This window comes from Cynara cardunculus (genome assembly GCF_001531365.2).
Source record: "Cynara cardunculus var. scolymus isolate 2C chromosome LG 13, CcrdV1, whole genome shotgun sequence".
NCBI lineage: Eukaryota > Viridiplantae > Streptophyta > Magnoliopsida > Asterales > Asteraceae > Cynara > Cynara cardunculus.
In genome coordinates this window covers 18335507-18354034 of record NC_037540.1, presented here as the reverse complement: position 1 = coordinate 18354034, position 18528 = coordinate 18335507, and the positions used below count along the sequence as shown (strand labels likewise).

At 37.7% G+C, this 18528-nt stretch overlaps 1 protein-coding gene and 1 non-coding gene across 2 annotated transcripts; one reads left to right on the top strand and one right to left on the bottom strand.

The window, feature by feature from the left end:
- Positions 1–1333: 1333 nt before the first annotated feature.
- LOC112524854 lies at positions 1334–7095 on the top strand. Its single transcript, XM_025134800.1, has 6 exons — positions 1334–2114; positions 2196–2503; positions 2649–3246; positions 3347–3516; positions 4396–5980; positions 6482–7095. Exons 1-6 carry the CDS (start codon positions 1334–1336, stop codon positions 7093–7095), a joined length of 4056 nt encoding a protein of 1351 aa, XP_024990568.1.
- LOC112526263 lies at positions 2012–2118 on the bottom strand. Its single transcript, XR_003070585.1, has one exon. It is a non-coding gene; the product is annotated as a small nucleolar RNA R71 (small nucleolar RNA).
- Positions 7096–18528: the final 11433 nt, after the last annotated feature.

Genomic DNA, 18528 nt, shown 5'->3' with positions numbered 1-18528 from the left:
CACCTCATTACCACACCTTGCTACTTGCTCTCTAGTATCTTTTGTTCTCTCTTCAAGTAGTTTGCATGCTACTTGAAGAACAAGTTCTTAATATTATAAATCTTTTGGTTACATTTCAAGTTCTTTTATCGCTTTATTTAATTGCTTTATTTATATTATTGCATTTTATATTCCGTCATTTATTTATTTACGCTTACTTGCATTTTATTTACGTCATTTATTTATTACGCTTTCCGCATCTTTTATATTCCGTATTTACTTTCCGCATTTATTTTATGTCTTTATTTATCGCACTTTATATTTCTTGTCATTTACTTTTCGTCATGAGTAGCTAATCTTACTAGCTCGGGTGTATGATGAAAAGGGTGAGTTTGTAAATTAAATATAGTCGACCCTTTCATGTAACAACGATATTTTACTTTTTTATTTCAAGTTTTATAAAACCAATGACACTTCTTGACGAGTTGATCACTTTGAAAGTGTTAAAGTGATGTTGACTCTAAGCTGAGCCATTGTTTGCACGTCAACTTGGATGATATGGGAAGTAGACTTGAGAGAGTTGCTAACAAAGAGATTTGTTGTCCGTATTTTTTAAGTTGTTAATTCTCGACGGGTTGATCACTCTGAAGTGTTAAAGTGGAATGGACTCAGAGATGAGCCATTCAGAACATGTCAACTTGAATGATATGGGAATCCACTCGAGAGAGTGATTTTTTAACAAAGAGATTTGTTTATCCATATATTTTGAAGACACCATTTGTCACTTTCACTGGTTTGGATACCTCATAGAGATAGGGGTTGAAAGCTATAATATCAGTGCATTGGTGAAGTCCGAGAGGAATACCTTCAAAGTAATTGTAAAAAATAGTTGTTACTGATTGAATGCTGTAGCAATCTGTCAGCATGGTCTCATGTTGTAGCATTTTGACAGCATTGGTCGACTGAAAATAATATTTACATCTCACCCGAAAAGTCATACACCCTAGTTTGCTTTTATTATCTGTTATCTCCTGTTTTTAGTTGTGTTAACTCTGTTCAAATCTAAGTCTTCGAATTCGCCTTCTGAAATCATTTCCTTAACTTTACTTTCTTTTAAACTTTTACTACGATCCCTGTGGACGATATCCGGTACTTGTACCACTTTTATTACTTGAAAGAAGATATTGGGACTATTTGTATACTTGCTTTTGGTCCTGATTGTAGCCTGTGGTGTACAACCGCCATCAAGTTTTTGGCGCCGCTGCCGGGGATTAGTTAGTTAAAAGTTTTCTTTTAAGTGAAGTAAAAGATTTGATTTTTCTCGTTCTGTTTTAAACCGTTTTGAAAGTAGTGTATGTCACGGAGACATCGCGGGGAAATTTTTGAATTCGATCCCGATATTGAGAGAACGTTTCGCCAAAGAAGGAGAGCTCAAAGAGCATTTTTTGCTCTACTCTCTCCCAACATGGAGTTACCTCCCCCAATCATCCCTGAGATTCCACATTTAGAAAATCAACCGCCTGCCTTTGGGACAATACCACTGTTTCCGAATTTTTCCGCAAGAACAACACCATCTAATAATCATAATAAGGACACGGAATCTGAAAATAATGAACAACCAAGAGAGCAAACTCCGAATATCATTAATTTGGCAAATTCCAAAAATGGAAGGATCATGGACTATGCCATCCCAGATTTTGAGCAATTGAATTCTGGGATAGTTAGGCCACATATGACTGCTCTTCATTTTGAACTAAAACCGATCATCTTTCACATGTTGCAAACAAACGGACAATTTGCCGAATTACCTTCGGAGGACCCACACTCACATTTGAATTCCTTTATGGAAATCACTGATGCTTTCCTGATTCCGGGAGTGTCTAATGACGCTCTGAGACTCACTTTATTCCCATTTTGTCTGAGGGATCGGGCAAAAGCATGGTTTAATTCATTACCGCCGGGGTCTGTGCCTTCATGGAGTAATATGGCGGAAAAGTTTTTGCGAAAATATTTCCCACCAACTAGGAACGCTAAGTCTAGAAACGAAATTTGCCTTTTTAAACAAATGGACGATGAAGCTATTCCTGACGCTTGGGAAAGGTTTAAAGAGCTGTTATGGAGATGCCCTCACCATGGCATCTCGTACTGTATTCAACTTGAGACGTTTTACAAGGGGTTAAATCCCATGGCAAAACAAATGCTCGATGCGACTGCAGGCGGAGCCTTTACAGCTATGACCTACAATGAAGGATATGAGATCTTAGAAAAAATTTATGTTAATAATGGACATTGGGCTGATCCACGTGCTCAACCGCAAAAGAAGATGGCAGGAATACATGATGTTGATGCATATAATGCATTGACAGCGCAACTCTCTTCTATGGCCAATATGCTTAAAAATCTAAATTCTGGCCAAGGAGTGCAGTCAGCTGTTACATCACCTATTCCAGCTGCCCTCTCAGTGCAGTGTGTCTGTTGTGGAGGGGAACACTCTTATGAACTGTGTCCACATAATGCTGAATCTGTGAATTATGTTCATAACAGATCAAATCCTTACACTAACACATACAATGCCAGTTGGAGACAACACCCAAATTTTTCATGGAATAGTCCAAGTTTGAACCCCCCCAGTCCATAAGCAACTAGGAAACCCTAATTTTCAACAACAGCAACATGCAAGCAATTCTAATTCTCAGAATCACCATCACCAGAATTTTCAAAATAATCAACCACCTTTTCAGACCAAACCACCTCCACAGTCCAAATCATCATCTTCCTTGGAAGCTATGATAAAAGGACTGGTGGCTCAGTCCCAAGCACAGCAGCAAATGATGACTCAAAATCAATCTTTGCTCAATCAACAAACTGCTGCCATCAGAAACCTGGTAATACAAGTTAGCCAACTTGCTTATAATCAGAATAGTAGAGCCCTTGGTACTTTGCCTAGTAACACTGAAGTCCCGAGAGATCTAGGAAAAGAACATGTGAAGGTAGTGACTCTTAGGAGAGGTAAGGAATTAACTGAGACCATACCAAAAGAAAGTGAACATGTTGTGTCTAAACCTGAGACTATACCTATGGTCCTTGTTTCTGAAAGTCCACCAAAACCTTTGGATGACCAACCTCCTGAGACCACCACTTTTATTCTTCCTAAGTCGGACTATCCTTTGTTATTCCTTGAAGAAGTTGCTAGGAAAAAACCAATTGAGGATGAGGTTATGACAAGTCCAAAAACCAAAGTTGTAATCTCATCTGAACCTCAAGAAAGTAAGACCAAGACTCTAGGCACTCTAGACCCATCTTGTTCAACACAACCAAACAAAGCTATCATAAAACCAGTTCCTCTTTATGTTCCTTTTCCCCAAAGGGTTAAGGAATAAAAAGGAAGAACTGCAATTCAAAAAGTTTTTGGAAGTGTTTAAAGCATTGCACATCAACATACCTCTTGTTAAAGCAATTCTGCAAATGCCCAGTTATGCCAAGTTCCTTAAAGATATTTTGAGTAAGAAGAAAAAGTTGACCGAATATGAGACCGTAGCTCTTACCGAGGGATGTAGTGCGCTTCTAACCAACAAAATACCCCCCAAGCTTAAAAACCCAGGGAGTTTCACTATTCCTTGTTCTATAGGTGGAAAGGAGATTGGTAAAGCTTTGTGTGAYYTARRAGCTAGTATCAACCTTATGCCCTTGTCTGTTTTCAACACCTTAGGCATAGGAGAAGCTAGACCCACCACTGTCACCTTGTAATTGGCCAATAGAAGCATTGCTTATCCTAAAGGTAAGATTGAGGATGTCTTAGTTCAGGTTGACAAATTCATCTTTCCGGCTGACTTCATCATCCTTGATTTTGAGGCCGATAAGGATATTCCCATAATCTTAGGAAGACCTTTCTTAGCCACTGGTGGAACTTTGATTGATGTCCAAAAGGGAGAGCTAACCCTGAGACTCCAAGACTAGAAAGTCACTTTCAATGTCTTTAATTGTTGAAAGTACCTTGATTACTTAGAGGAATGCTCAGGAGTTACTGAGATTGAGACAATGTGCTATGAGGAAGGAGTTAGGAAGGCCTGTAAGTTAGAAGAGGAGGAGAGTGCTGAGATAGGTGATGAGACTGTTGAGGATTTAGAAGGTGATGTCTCATCTGATGCTGCAACATTTGAGTTGTTGGACAATAGTGAGCTTAAGAATTTTACCCCGTCTATAATTTCACCACCTGTTCTGGAGTTAAAGCAACTCCCATCTTACTTAAAGTATGCATTTCTAGGAGAGGAAGGTAAATTACCTGTCATCATATCATCTACCCTAGATTTACATCAAGAAAAGAAGCTTGTAGATATGTTGAAGTTGCACACCAAAGCCATAGGATGGACCATTGCTGACCTTAAGGGGATTAGTCCTTCAATATGTCAACATAAGATCATCCTAGATGAAAAGAACTTCAAATCTATAGAGCCTCAAAGAAGATTGAACCCGGTCATGAAAGAAGTAGTGAAGAAGGAAATTTTGAAATGGCTCGATGCAGGAATAATTTTTCCAATAGCCGGTAGTTCTTGGGTTAGTCCAATCCAATGTGTCCCAAAGAAGGGAGGGTTTACAGTTGTCACCAATGACAAGAATGAACTCATCCCTACAAGAATGGTGTCTGGTTGGAGGATATGTATGGACTACCGTAGGCTAAACAAAGCCACTCAAAAGGACCATTTTTCCTTGCCTTTTATTGACCAAATGTTAGATAGGTTGGCTGGAAAAAAGTATTACTGCTTTTTGAATGGATACTCCGGATATAACCAAATAGCCATATCACCCGAGGATCAAGAAAAGACCACCTTCACATGTCCCTATGGTACTTTTGCCTTTAGGAGAATGCCATTTAGACTTTGCAATGCTCCTGCAACTTTTCAAAGATGCATGATATCCATATTCTCTGACATGCTTGAAAAATCCATAGAAATCTTTATGGATGATTTTTCAGTTTATGGCTCATCTTTTGATAATTGTTTGGAAAATTTAAAAAGGAGTCTTGAAAGATGTGAAGAAACTGATCTGGTTCTCAACTGGGAAAAATGTCATTTCATGGTCAAAGAAGGAATTGTTTTAGGCCACTTAATTTCCAAAAGAGGAGTTGAGGTAGACAAAGCTAAACTTGAAATCATTGAAAAACTACCTGAACCAACTACTGTTAAGGGAATACAAAGTTTTCTTGGTCATGCTGGGTTTTACCGAAGGTTTATAAAAGACTTTTCAAAATTTTTAAAACCTTTGTGTTTACTTTTGCAACATGATCAAAAGTTTGATTTTACGGATGAATGTAGAAATGCATTCAACACTTTAAAGAAAGCTTTAGTAACCGCACCAGTAGTTGTTGCTCCTGACTGGAACAAACCCTTTGAGATCATGTGTGATGCCAGTGAATGGGCTGTTGGAGCTGTCTTAGGTCAAAGGAAGGAAAAAGTTTTTCATTCAATTTATTATGCAAGTAAGACCTTGAATGAAGCACAACTTAACTACACAACAACTGAAAAAGAACTGTTAGCTGTGGTTTTTACTTTTGAAAGATACAGATCATATTTGATGGGAACAAAGGTCATTGTTCACACTGACCATGCTGCCATTAAGTACTTGATTTCCAAAAAAGATGCTAAACCTAGGTTAATAAGATGGGTTTTGTTGTTGCAAGAGTTTGACCTTGAGATAGTGGATAGGAAAGGAGTTGACAACCAAGTTGCAGACCATTTGTCAAGATTAGAGAAGCCTAGAGAAACCCTAGAAGAAGGGGAGATTGTTGAAACATTCCCCGATGAGAGAATTCTAGTGTTAGAATCAAAGCCACCATGGTTTGCTGACATGACAAACTATTTGGCTTGTGGAATTAGACCTTCTAATGTTTCTGGCCATATGTTCAAAAAGTTTCTCCATGATACTAAAACTTACCTTTGGGATGACCCTTACTTGTTTAAGATAAGTGCAGATCAAATTTTGAGAAGGTGCATCCCAGAAACTGAAGTAGCAGCAATTCTGCAGCATTGCCACCAAGCAGCATATGGAGGACACTTTGGAGGCCAAAGGACAGCGGCTAAAGTATTACAATCTGGTTTTTATTGGCCTACTCTCTTCAAAGATGCCCACAATTTTGCACAAAGATGCAATGAGTGTCAAAGAAGTGGTAGCATTTCCAAAAGGAATGAAATGCCACTTAATGGGATCTTAGAAGTAGAGTTATTTGATGTATGGGGGATAGACTTCATGGGTCCATTTCCCCCATCAAATCATTGTCAATACATTCTATTAGCTGTTGATTATGTATCTAAATGGGTAGAGGCCATGGCTTGTGTTACTAATGATGCATTAACTATGGTTAAATTTTTTCAAAAACAGATTTTTACAAGGTTTGGTACCCCAAGGGCACTAATCAGTGAGGGTACCCACTTTGTAAATAACCTGTTGAGTGGAGTTCTTGAAAAATACAACATTAACCATAGAATAGCAAATGCCTACCATCCGCAAACCAATGGATTAGCTGAACTCTCAAACTGTGAAATAAAAGGAATTTTAGAAAAGGTTGTCAAGCTAAACCGGAAGGATTGGGCTTTCAAGTTAGATGACGCTTTATGGGCATACCGGACTACTTTTAAAACACCCATTGGTATGTCCCCATATAAGCTTGTTTTTGGTAAGGCTTGTCACCTACCTTTGGAACTTGAACATAAAGCATATTGGGCCATCAAAGAATTAAATATGTGCCCAGATATGGCTGCCAGTAAAAGAAAAGTCCAATTGTGTGAATTAGAGGAACATAGGAATCTGTCCTATGAAAATGCCAAGATTTATAAAGATAAAACAAAAAAATGGCATGATAAAAGAATTCAACACCGGGAGTTAAGAGCTGGTCAGAAAGCTCTTTTGTTTAACTCTATATTAAAATTGTTCCCAGGAAAGTTCAAGTCCCGTTGGTCTGGACCTTTCCTCATTCATAAAGTTTATCTGTACGAAGCAATTGACCTAATCAATCTCGAGGACAATTATGTGTTCAAAGTTAATGGTCAAAGAGTGAAGTCGTTTCATGATCCGGTAGAAATTCCAGAGTTATGCTCTGTGAATTTTGTTACCCTTTGCTAAAAGCTTCGGTATTTTTGACTTTTCATAAAGTCCAAAATGTGTGTATGTAAATATTTATGTTTGCTTTAAATTCTGTTTTTATAGTTATTAATATTACTAATAATATTGTCGTTAATTTTTGCTTGTTTTGCAGTCCTGTCAGTCATCACAAAGAGTCTGAAGTCATGCTGCAGCATCTGAAAACCCTAGCCTTTCATGGAGAATCTTCGAAATTTTTAAATTCTGAAAATTTTGAGTGGAAATGATGTCATTCTTAAAAAAAAATAATTTTTTTTATAGAAAATGGTCATCTCTTTTTAATGCCAGTCGAGTTTAGTACCATATGCAAAGAGAAAAAGTACTAAGTTGTCATTGAGAGGACATTGCTACCAACCTTTCAAACACATCACATGTGGTCAAATATTAATTAACTCTCAAAATTATGACTTGTGTTTGAAGGCTCCTGGTTGAAAGAAAAGGAAGCCTCCATCAAAAGCACTCAAGTACTCTTCCCTTTTGCATGCTCCCAATTCTTACATCATGGTACCTCACCTATTTTCCCATCTTACCCTTACCTTTTGTAAGAAAAACCCCTTAATATCCCAAGACACCCACTTTTCTCCCCTCTCATTTCCCTTTCATTTTCTAACTGTCTCTCTCTCCTGACTGGTAACCGTGCCTCACACCATCACCAACGTTCGAAAATGGCGAGAGTGAAGAGAGCTCTGGTCCGTGACCCACCTCCGACGCGGGCATCTGAGGCACCGCCGATGCAACCGTCTGACCCACCATCGTCGGTGGCTACCACAGCCGTGCATGCTCCTGTTTCTTCATGCAGACAACCAGCAATGAGAGGGAAGAGACTCCCTTTTGCGAAAAAGAAGAAGGGTGAGTCTTCTACAACCCTTATCGATGAAGACTCACCGTCACCGCCACCGTCGCCGTCTCTGCCACCATCTTCCACCCCAGTCGCCGTCGAAACCATTCCGCCAGAAGTGCCCATAGTCATGCCTCCTCTCCAAATGGTGCCATCCGCTGCCATCATCCCATTTACAGACCCTCTGAAGAAAGTAAAGGAAATGGTGAAACCAACCACTGTGTCGATTCCACAGAAGGCCACAACTTCATCTCCGACCACCACCAACAGGGAATCACTCGATACTTCTCAAAAGATACAATCCTCATTTGATAGTACACCCACTGAGGGTCTCTTCACTTCTGATTCTGGGGAAGAGGAGGAACCTGCCTCTTTGGCACATACAGGGGAGATTTTGATGGAAATTGAGGCATGCAGTCTTGAAAACATCACTGTTATTGAAAAACCAAGGAAGCCTCTCCTTTTGACTGCCTCTGGGCAAGATACGGATGAGGAGGATGATATGCCTCATGTTGCTCCTCATGACCCCATACCCGACCTCAATGAGGAATTTTTTGGGGAAGAGGATGAAGAACCCCCTGTTGAGGTTTTGTCTAAGAAAAGAAGGTTGGTTAAAGCATGTGATAAAAAGAAGTCAAAGGCAGTAGTTAATGAGGAACCACCTAGGAAGAAGACCAGGTCTCAAAGGGTTGTGATTTAGTCACCCAGAAACTCTGAGACTGATGTTGTAGCATCGCAACAGCATTCCTCTAGACCTAAGAGGAAGAAGGTGGCTAAGGCCCAAAGGCCATCCACCATTCCAAGGCTGATCAGACCCCACAATGGTTTTAGTTCTAAGGCTGCTGAAAAGATGCATGCTAGGTTCCAAACCAGGGTTGGATTCCCAGACAAGGGATTTGATAGGCAAAGCATTAGGGAATTTGCATTCATAAGGGAGGTGGTAGAAGCTCTTGGTATGGAACAGATGTGCATGGTTCCAACTTCTTATAATCTGACTCTAATTAGGGAGTTCTATGCTGAGTTAGCAGCAAATAGCATATTCAAGATATCGATTAGGGGGATGACTTTCATGTTCAACTCTAAAGCCATCAATTGGCTGTATGGCCTAGACCCCCCTAAAAAGACAGATTGCTCTAGAATGGTGAGGCATGCGACCATAGAAGATTTGACTGAGGTGGCTGATGAGATAGGGAAACCAGGGGCTGTTTGGGATGATCACTCAAACTACATGTTGAGGACTTTTAAGGCCTACAATCTTACGACCAATGCAAATGTATGGATTAACTTTTTAAGGCACTCCATTGTTCCCACCACACTTGAGAGCTCAGTCTTGGTGGAGAGAATATTGTTGTTTTATTGTCTAGTTACAGGTAAGTGTATCAACTTTGGGAGAGTGATAGAGAAGAGCATTAGGACATGCTCGGGCAGAAGTAGGGGGAAGATGTATTTTCCTTGTTTGATCACACGGTTGTTAGTGGAGAATGGAATTCCTCAGTATTGTGAGGATCAAATGGTGAAAGAGCAAGGGGAGAAATGGAAGATTGACATAAAGACAATTTCTAGGCTTAGGGAGAAGAAGGAAAAGGTGAATGGGGCTGGTGATATGTTGTGTTTGATGCAAAACCTTCTTGCTCAAAACAACAGTTTGATGGATAGTTTGTTAGCACAAAGGAATGAATTCTTTGACAAGATAGACAGATTAAAGGGAGAGTTGGTTGAGCAAGTAAGGGCTGCCGAGAAGAAGACAAGAGGAGACATCAAGTTGGTAAGGGAAGAATTGAAAGCAAAGACAAGTGCTCAAGTGAAGAAACTGGGAAAGAAGTTGAAGGCATTAAAGGCATAAAATACAAGGCTGTTTGGAGAGAATGCTAGACTGAAGAAAGAATGCAAGAAGTTGAAGGACAACATCTCCACTTCACCTACTCCTATGGAATAGGACAGGTTCTATCATCCCCTCTTTAGCTTCTTTTGTTTATTTTGTTTCAACTTGTTTTGATTTCCTTGAGTCTGTGATTGTCTTTTACACTTTTTAGTTTATTTTCTTGCAAAGAAAACATATGTTTATAATTGCCATATGCTTGTATAACCAAAATAATTCTTGTAGTTTAGTTACACTTTCTAATCACTTGGTATCACTAGAACTAACTTGTTTTGCTTGGGAACACATTTTGATCCACATCATATGCTCAACTAAGAGAGGATATAGGCCCTTTGTTCTTTTCTCAATATCTTAGCCACTTGTAGCCATTGCATAAACAACCCCTTATATACTTCCAATGAGAACATTGAAAAATCTGAGTTTGGGGGTGGGTACCAACATGGTTATATTGATCAAAGCAACGCAAAAGAGCACAAAGTGCCAAAAGTGGAGATCAAAGTGCATAAAGTGTACAAAGCTTTCATGTTATACTTGAGATCTAAAACACCACAAATGTCCCATAGGGGCAGGTGTAAATGCATTCAACAAAAGAGCACAAAAGTGCCAAAAAATTTTAAAAAAATCAATGTTGGTGCATAAAAGTGAGAAAAAGGCAAAGAGAGGAAAAATGTGCCAAATGAGAGTAAACCAGTTACTTCCAAGTCCTATTGATCTTAGACATACGATGTGTTGAGCATAACAAAGAGAAAATAGAGCTAGCTTATGGTTCATGCTAATGGTTAGTTAGGACTTGCTTACTTGAGATTTATGAAAGCTACATGGTGCATTTTGGCATAATCAACATGTGTGTATGCACTTACTGCATTTTCTTGCAAAATTTTAAAATTGGGTCAATTTTAGTTGTCTTTTGGTTGCTTGGGGACAAGCAACGGTTTAAGTTTGGGGGTGTGATACATACTAAGTATTTAGTATGTAAAGTACCTTTTTATTCTCTTTTAGATAGGTTATTTTGCTTTCATATCCCAACTTTGAGTCATTTTATCTCTGTTATCTATTTTTATGCTGAAGTAAATGATGAACCTGTTTTTAGTGGATTTTGGTCTAAATTAAGTTTATTTTGGACAGATTGGAGCAGGTCGATGCTGTGGGAATGTGATAGCGTGACCTGATGGTAGATGAAGAAAAAGATAAGACTTGGAGTTGACCGACATGACAATGGGAAGACCTTTGAAAGCCTTATAAAGTTTAACCAGCTATAGTTTAAACAGATTAGCTGGAGTTTACAAGACTAATTTAGTTGTTTTCTAAATATTAGTTTGCTAATATGTACTTTTTAGTTCCTTTTGAACTAAGTGGGTGTAAATTGACCATTTTACCCTCACTCCATCCCTAGTATAAAAAGGGATGTTGGGAGGAGTATTGAAAACACCTCAACACCTCATTACCACACCTTGCTACTTGCTCTCTAGTATCTTTTGGTCTATCTTCAAGTAGTTTGCATGCTACTTGAAGAACACGTTCTTAATATTATAAATCTTTTGGTTACATTTCAAGTTCTTTTATCGCTTTATTTGATCGCTTTATTTATATTATCGCATTTTATATTCCGTCATTTATTTATTTACGCTTACTTGCATTTTATTTACGTCATTTATTTATTACGCTTTCCGAATCTTTTATATTCCGTCATTTATATTTCGTATTTACTTTTCGCATTTATTTTATATCTTTGTTTATCGCACTTTATATTTCTTGTCATTTACTTTTCGTCATGAGTAGCTAATTTTATTAGCTCGGGTGTATGACGAAAAGGGTGAGTTTGTAAATTAAATATAGTCGACCTTTCATGTAACAACGATATTTTACTTTTTCATTTCAAGTTTTATAAAACCAATGACACTTCTTGACGAGTTGATCACTTTGAAAGTGTTAAAGTGCCGTGGACTCTAAGCTGAGCCATTGTTTGCACGTCAACTTGGATGATATGGGAAGTAGACTTGATAGAGTTGCTAACAAAGAGATTTTTTGTCCGTATTTTCTAAGTTGTTAATTCTCGACGGGTTGATCACTCTGAAGTGTTAAAGTGGAATGGACTCAGAGATGAGCTATTCAGAACACGTCAACTTGAATGATATGGGAATCTACTCGAGAGAGTGATTTTTTAACAAAGAGATTTGTTTATCCATATATTTTGAACACACCATTTGTTACTTTCACTGGTTTGGATACCTCATAGAGATATGGGTTGAAAGCTATAATATCAGTGCATTGGTGAAGTCCGAGAGGAATACCTTCAAAGTAATTGGTAAAAATAGTTGTTACTGATTGAACGCTATAGCAATCTGTCAGCATGGTTTTATGCTGTAGCATTTTGACAGCATTGGTTGACTGGAAATAATATTTACATCTCACCCGAATAGTCATACACCCTAGCTTGCTTTTATTATCTGTTATCTCCTGTTTTTAGTTGTGTTAACTCTGTTCAAATCTAAGTCTTCGAATTTGCCTTCTGAAATCATTTCCTTAACTCTACTTTCTTTTAAACTTTTACTACGATCCCTGTGGACGATATCCGGTACTTGTACCACTTTTATTACTTGAAAGACGATATTGGGACTATTTGTATACTTGCTTTTGGTCCTGATTGTTGTCTGTGGTGTACAACCGCCATCAAAGCCCTAAAAAGAAGTTCATCTCACCCATCATGCTCATTTTAAAACGTGAAACCATTAAGGCAGAAAAGTTTTTGCAGTATTTTGTGTTTGTAAATCCAAATAATATGTCGTCTACATAAATTTGTATCAAAATAATATCCGACTTTTCCTTTTTAATGAAAAAGGTTGTGTCTATATTACCTTTCGAGAAGCCTGACTTTATCATAACTTCTGATAAGATGTCATATCAGGCTCTCGGAGCTTGTTTAAGACCATATAGAGCTCAGTCGAGGATATACGTGATCCGACTTTGACTGATCCACAAAACCCTCCGGTTGAGCAACGTAGACTTCTTCCTTGAGAAGGCCATACATGAATGCTGTCTTGACGTCCATCTGGTACACTTTGAAGTTCTTTTTTTTTTGTAAGGGTGTCCGGGCCAAAGCCCGACTAATCCCCGACAAATTTGGAGGCTAAACATGGCCCCACTTAAATGTCGCCAACACTTCCCTCCCAGGGCTTGAACTCGGGTTCATGACTATGCCATGCCCAAGCTTTTACCACTAGGCTGGAAGGTTTTTGACTACTTTGAAGTTCTTGTGTGCAGCGTACGCCAGAAACATCCGTATTGCTTCGATCCGTGCTACCGGGGCAAAGGTTTCGTCGTAGTCAACACCTTCTTGTTGATTGTATCCTGGTCCACTTCTTGCTATGAGGTAGGGAAACATAGGAACTTTGATATGAGTTTTGATAAACATTTGGGGAGTTAATCGGAACAGGTTCAGGTAAAGGTTCAATATTTGGAATTGGAGTAGGCTGAATATCTGACTGAGGTAAGGTATTTTCATCTTGCACGACCGATACCTCTGGCACATCAGAAATTACACCCTCTTCATGCTGAACTGGACTGTAAGGAGTTTCCATCTCAATCTCTTCATCAACTTCTTCCGTTTCTTCTTCTGTTTCAGTTACTGGAACATCAGGAGATGGACCAGATAACTGTTGTTCGGTATGAATATTCCTGGACAAATCATTAGACTGATTAGATTTATTTTCGAAATATTCTTCATAAAAGTTCTCAAACAATGAATCTAAATCAGCATTATCAGTATTTGAAGATTTAGGTTTATCTACTTTCCGCGTAGTATTAATTATCAGCCCGGGTCCTGAACTGAATTGTTCAGAAGCCGCATCAATAACTTCGTCGAATGAGACGTTCACGCTCTCATTGATAATTTTAGTCCTTTTGTTGTAGACCCTATATGCAGCAGATGTTTTTGAATAGCCTACGAAAAACAGCTTCATCAGCATTTGCAGCGAACTTCCCTCTGTTCTCTTTGTCATTTAGAATAAAACACCTACAACTAAAAATTCGAAAGAATTTGATATTAGGTATTCTTTTGTTGATTATTTCATATGGAGTTTTACGAAACCTTTTATGAACAAGAGATCGGTTCTGGGTAAAACAAGCAGTCGCCACTACTTCAGTCCATAAGAATAATGGAAGCTTCGAGCAGGTAAGTAGTGTACGCGCCGCTTCCACCAATGTTCTGTTTTTACGCTCAACGACACCATTCTGTTGCGGTGTCTGGGCTGCCGAGAACGTATGTGTGACACCGATGGATTCGAGGAATGAGCCGAGTGTATTATTCTTGAATTCGGTTCCGTTGTCAGTTCTGATTTTCTGAACTGGCAGTTGCAGATTATTTTGAACTGTCCTTAAGAAAGAGATAATTGTCTCAGCCGCTTCATTTTTTGACCTCAGAAAATGAACCCAGGTATATCTCGAGTAGTCGTCGACTATGACCAACACATACTTCTTTCTGCTAATGCTTTGGACTCGCATAGGACCACAGAGATCCATATGGAGTAGAAGCAGAGGACATTCGGTATTGAACTCTGTATTCTCCTTGTGTGAAGCTTTCTTCAGCTTACTCATCTCACATGCACTGCAATGATCTTTATGAAACTTTAGATCTGGGATGCCTTTAACCAAGTTGTCACAAACCAACTTGTTCAAATATTTGAAGTTTAAATGAGAAAGACGCCGATGCCACAACAGATTCTGCTTCAAGGATGCCTTGGATATCAAGCAGACTCAGTATCTACTTGAGTGTTGGATAGGTCAATTGTGTAGAGGTTTGATCTTCTGATTCCAGCTAGAAGCTCCTTACTATCAGTAGTACGGATGCTGCACTGGTTAGCTTTAAAACAAACTTCTAAATTCTTATCAAAAAATTGACCTATGCTGAAAAGATTATGTCCAAGTTCTTCGACATACGACACTTTCTTTATCATTAAATTCCCAGAAATTATGTCACCGTATCCAAGGATACGCGCGTATTGATCGTTTCCGAATCTTACCGTACCTCCAAATGATTCAGCACAGTTAGATAATAAATCTTTTCTACCAGTCATGTGCTTAGAACATCCAGAGTCTAAGAACCACACATGCCGGTTAACCTGCAAAAGTGAATCAATTGGGTTTTGGTACCCATTTTAGATTGGGTCCTTTGAGATTAGATCTTGTTGGTAGTATACTATATGTACCAAACCAACGTTCTTTAAAATATATTTTCTTAGATAAAGCAGATAAAGCAGAATGCATGAAATGATAAGGCTTAAAAGAAGTAAAAGACTTAAGTAACTCATTCAATCCACACGGAGAACAATTCTTTTTACCATTTCTAATATCAAACAATTCATCTACTGAATATCTTTTTATAGAATTATTCAATGTCGAATTATTTAATACAGACTTAGTAAAATTATTCTTCTTCTGTCGAGTTGAAGATTTTTGCTTCTTTTACCCTCCAAACCTTCTTAAACTTCAACGAGTTATCTGAAACAGGAAAAACAAACTCATCAACTTTAATTGAATGATGAACTTTATTTTTATTTTTCTTATTAGCAAGCTTCTTCTGTTTCCTCGAATTCTTTTTAGTTTTAATCTTTTTATAATACCAATTCTCGAAACCAGGTTTTTCATTAAACTTCTTTTCCAAATTTGAAGCTAAGTCAGAGTCCTCAGTTATTTCATTTTTAACAAAGAAGTCTTCATGATTGCGTAGTTTCTTAGAGAAGTCGAACTGATCAATCTCATTGTCCAAACAAATTTCTGAATTCAAGATATCTGAGAAATTAATTTTTCTTCATTTAAAATATTTATTTCTTCTGAATCAGAAGCTTCACTTTGAAGATTTAGTACACGAAAAATACTCATACTCAACTTGTTCCGTTTTAACTTTAGAATTTTGTAAATCCTCAATTTTATTTAAAAATTATTGCTTTTGTTGATTAAATGAAAGTCGTTCTTCATTTAAAATCTTTTCCAACTAAACCACTTGTTTTTCTAAAATTAAGGTAGGAGTATAAAACTTTGGTTCAGGGGTTTAGATTCAAGCTCTGCTTTAGAATAGCTGTGAAAATAATCACTTGAAAGTACAGAGTCTTGATTTTTGTAGCTATCATTTAAGTTTTTATAATCAAAGGGAACTTGTATCTTGTCTTTTCTTTGTCGATTAAAATCTTCTCGTTGTTCTACCTCATCAGAAAATTTTGTAAATTTAATTTGAAACTCTGGTACGCAATCAAGATATTCAAATTTATATAGAGTCGGGGTATAATGTAAAGCTTTTCCAAAATTTTTGGATTTTCGTACCCCAACCCTTCCCGAGGGTTAAAGAATCTAGTTTCAAAGGGTTTATTTAGAAAAATTGTTTGATCAGTCTGCCCTCTCTTATATAACTTTTCTTTCTTAGTCTTCAGTTTTTCATTTAATTGAATAATTTGTAATTCAAACTTACTAATTTTAACAGTTAGTTCTTCATTTACTAATTCTAACGACTTATATCGTTCCTTGGAATCAGATAGATCAGTTTTTAAGACATTGGATTTTTCATTAAATGTTTTAGATTCAGATAATAAAGATTTTGCCCAATCCAAATTTTCAGCATTTTTATCAAATAATTTGATGTATATCTCTTTTTGCGATCGTAATTCTTTTTGAAAATTATTTGAACGCAATTTTTCTGTTTTTAATTGTTGCTGGAAAGATTGGAGTTTAAGCATCATCTTTTGCATCTGATTAATGCATGAATTCTCCAATACCTCTTCTTCCATCTCAGTATTATGTTCTTCTCCTTCATCAGAAGAACCACTTTCAATTCTCGCCATCAAGCATATGTGTGCTACAGCTTCTGATTCTTCCTCCTCATCGGTTAAGTTTAACCAATGGTCGTATTTTGCCATTAATGCTTTTCTCGCATCTCGTTGTTTTGAGAGAAAAAATTTGTTTTTGTAATAGTCGGTATTTCTCGTTACCGGCTTTCTGCAATTGACAGCGAAGTGACTTAGCTTTCCGCAATTGTAGCACTTTGTATGCTCATCAGCTACGCCTTTGACAAAGTTCTTCTTCTCTTCTGGCTTCTTTTCGTATTTCTTCTCAAATCTTTTTTCTTCATATTTCTTCTTCTCACCGAATTTATCTTTAAATTCGTATTTTGAGCCGGAAGAAAATCTTTGAATGTTTGAGTGCGGTCTTTTCTGAAACTTCTTTTGGAATGCCTTTGTTAGCATCGCCATGACATGTTTGATTTCAGTCATTTCAGAGTCAGAATCAGAACTGTCACTTCCTTCACTTGCCGATTCACTTGATTGGCTGATCTCCTTTACTTGCTTCCCAGACCTGCTTTTCCCTTTCTTTTCAGATACAAAGGCTAAAGGATCAACAACTTCCTTTTCCTTTTTCTTCTTAGAATCATGAACCTCTAAAACTTCTTCCTCGTTCTGCTTCAGAGTTTCATAAACCTCATGTATGTCGATATCAGATAAGGATTTGTTGAATCGGATATGGTTAGCATAAGGTTTCCACTCTGGTTGTAAGTTGCTAAGGAATTTAACATTTATCTCTATGACAGTTCTAGAGATTCCGTTCTTGGTCAACTTATTAAGCAATCTGGTAAGCCTGTCATAAACATCGTCAAGGCTTTCTCCGTCTTTAGCCTTGAGCTCTTCATAAGCAGAGATACAGTTAGTGATTTTTAACTGAGTTCCGACTTTGGAACCCATCATCATTTTTTCTATTTGAACCCACATGCTGTGACCAGATGATTTATGGCTGTCAATGCTTATGTAGATATCGTTGGTCAGTGCTTGCATCATGTAGGACTTGCATAACACATCAGCATGTGCTCTCTCCTTTTCTTCCGCATTGTATCTGAATTCTCCTTTATTACTCTTTGAGCAGGTCTGCCTTCTTCAGGAACAACAGGTGTTTCTCTGTAGAATACAGCAGGACCTTCCATCAAAGATTCCATAATCAAATCACCTTCTTTCATTCTCTCAATGAAGTTGAGGAATCTATCCCTCCATTGATTATAATCTTCTCTAAACAGTACAGGTGGCTTGGTGTCAGTACCGACAGCCATTGCCTCTCTTGAACTCATTTTATCAAATTAGTATGATATAGGATCAACTGCAGTTCAAAATTTGAATTAAAGGATTAGGATTCAAAATTATTTCTATTAAATCGCACACAAGGATTTGCACACATTCAAGACTTTGAAAAAATAAGCACACAAACTTATCCGGATTAGAAATCCGGTCAAGCTTATCCGGATTAGAAGTCCGGACAAAAGAGATAGCCAAGAATTTTCTAATCAAACCAAGTTATCCGAATTAGATATCGGGACAATAAAGAGAATTAAGTCGCTCAATTAGCAACAAATCCAGATGAGGAATCCGGTCAATTCTAACACTTAGTCAAATTCGCAAAAATAAAAACGGAAGTCAAAAGTCAACAAGTCAACAAGTCAAGTCAACTAAGTCAACAAGTCAATACGAACAAATCCGCTCAATTAGTCAAACAATTCAAATCGCTCAATAAAGAAAGTCAAACACCGCTCAACAATCCGTTCAAACAAGTCAAAGTCAAAAATCGCAGACCAAATCGCATAAGTACTTGAGATTAAATCGCATAAACAATCAATTAAATCGCACAAATAGTCAATTACATCGCACAACTAAATCGATCAGGAAACAAC

Coding starts and splice junctions, on each gene's coding strand:
- LOC112524854 (XM_025134800.1), top strand. CDS start 1,334: ATGTCACGGAGACATCGCGGGGAAATTTTTGAATTCGATCCCGATATT. Junction 2,115..2,195: donor ATGGAGATGCCCTCACCATG/GCATCTCGTACT, acceptor ATGCGACTGCAG/GCGGAGCCTTTACAGCTATG. Junction 3,517..4,395: donor TGACCGAATATGAGACCGTA/GCTCTTACCGAG, acceptor TGTCAACATAAG/ATCATCCTAGATGAAAAGAA.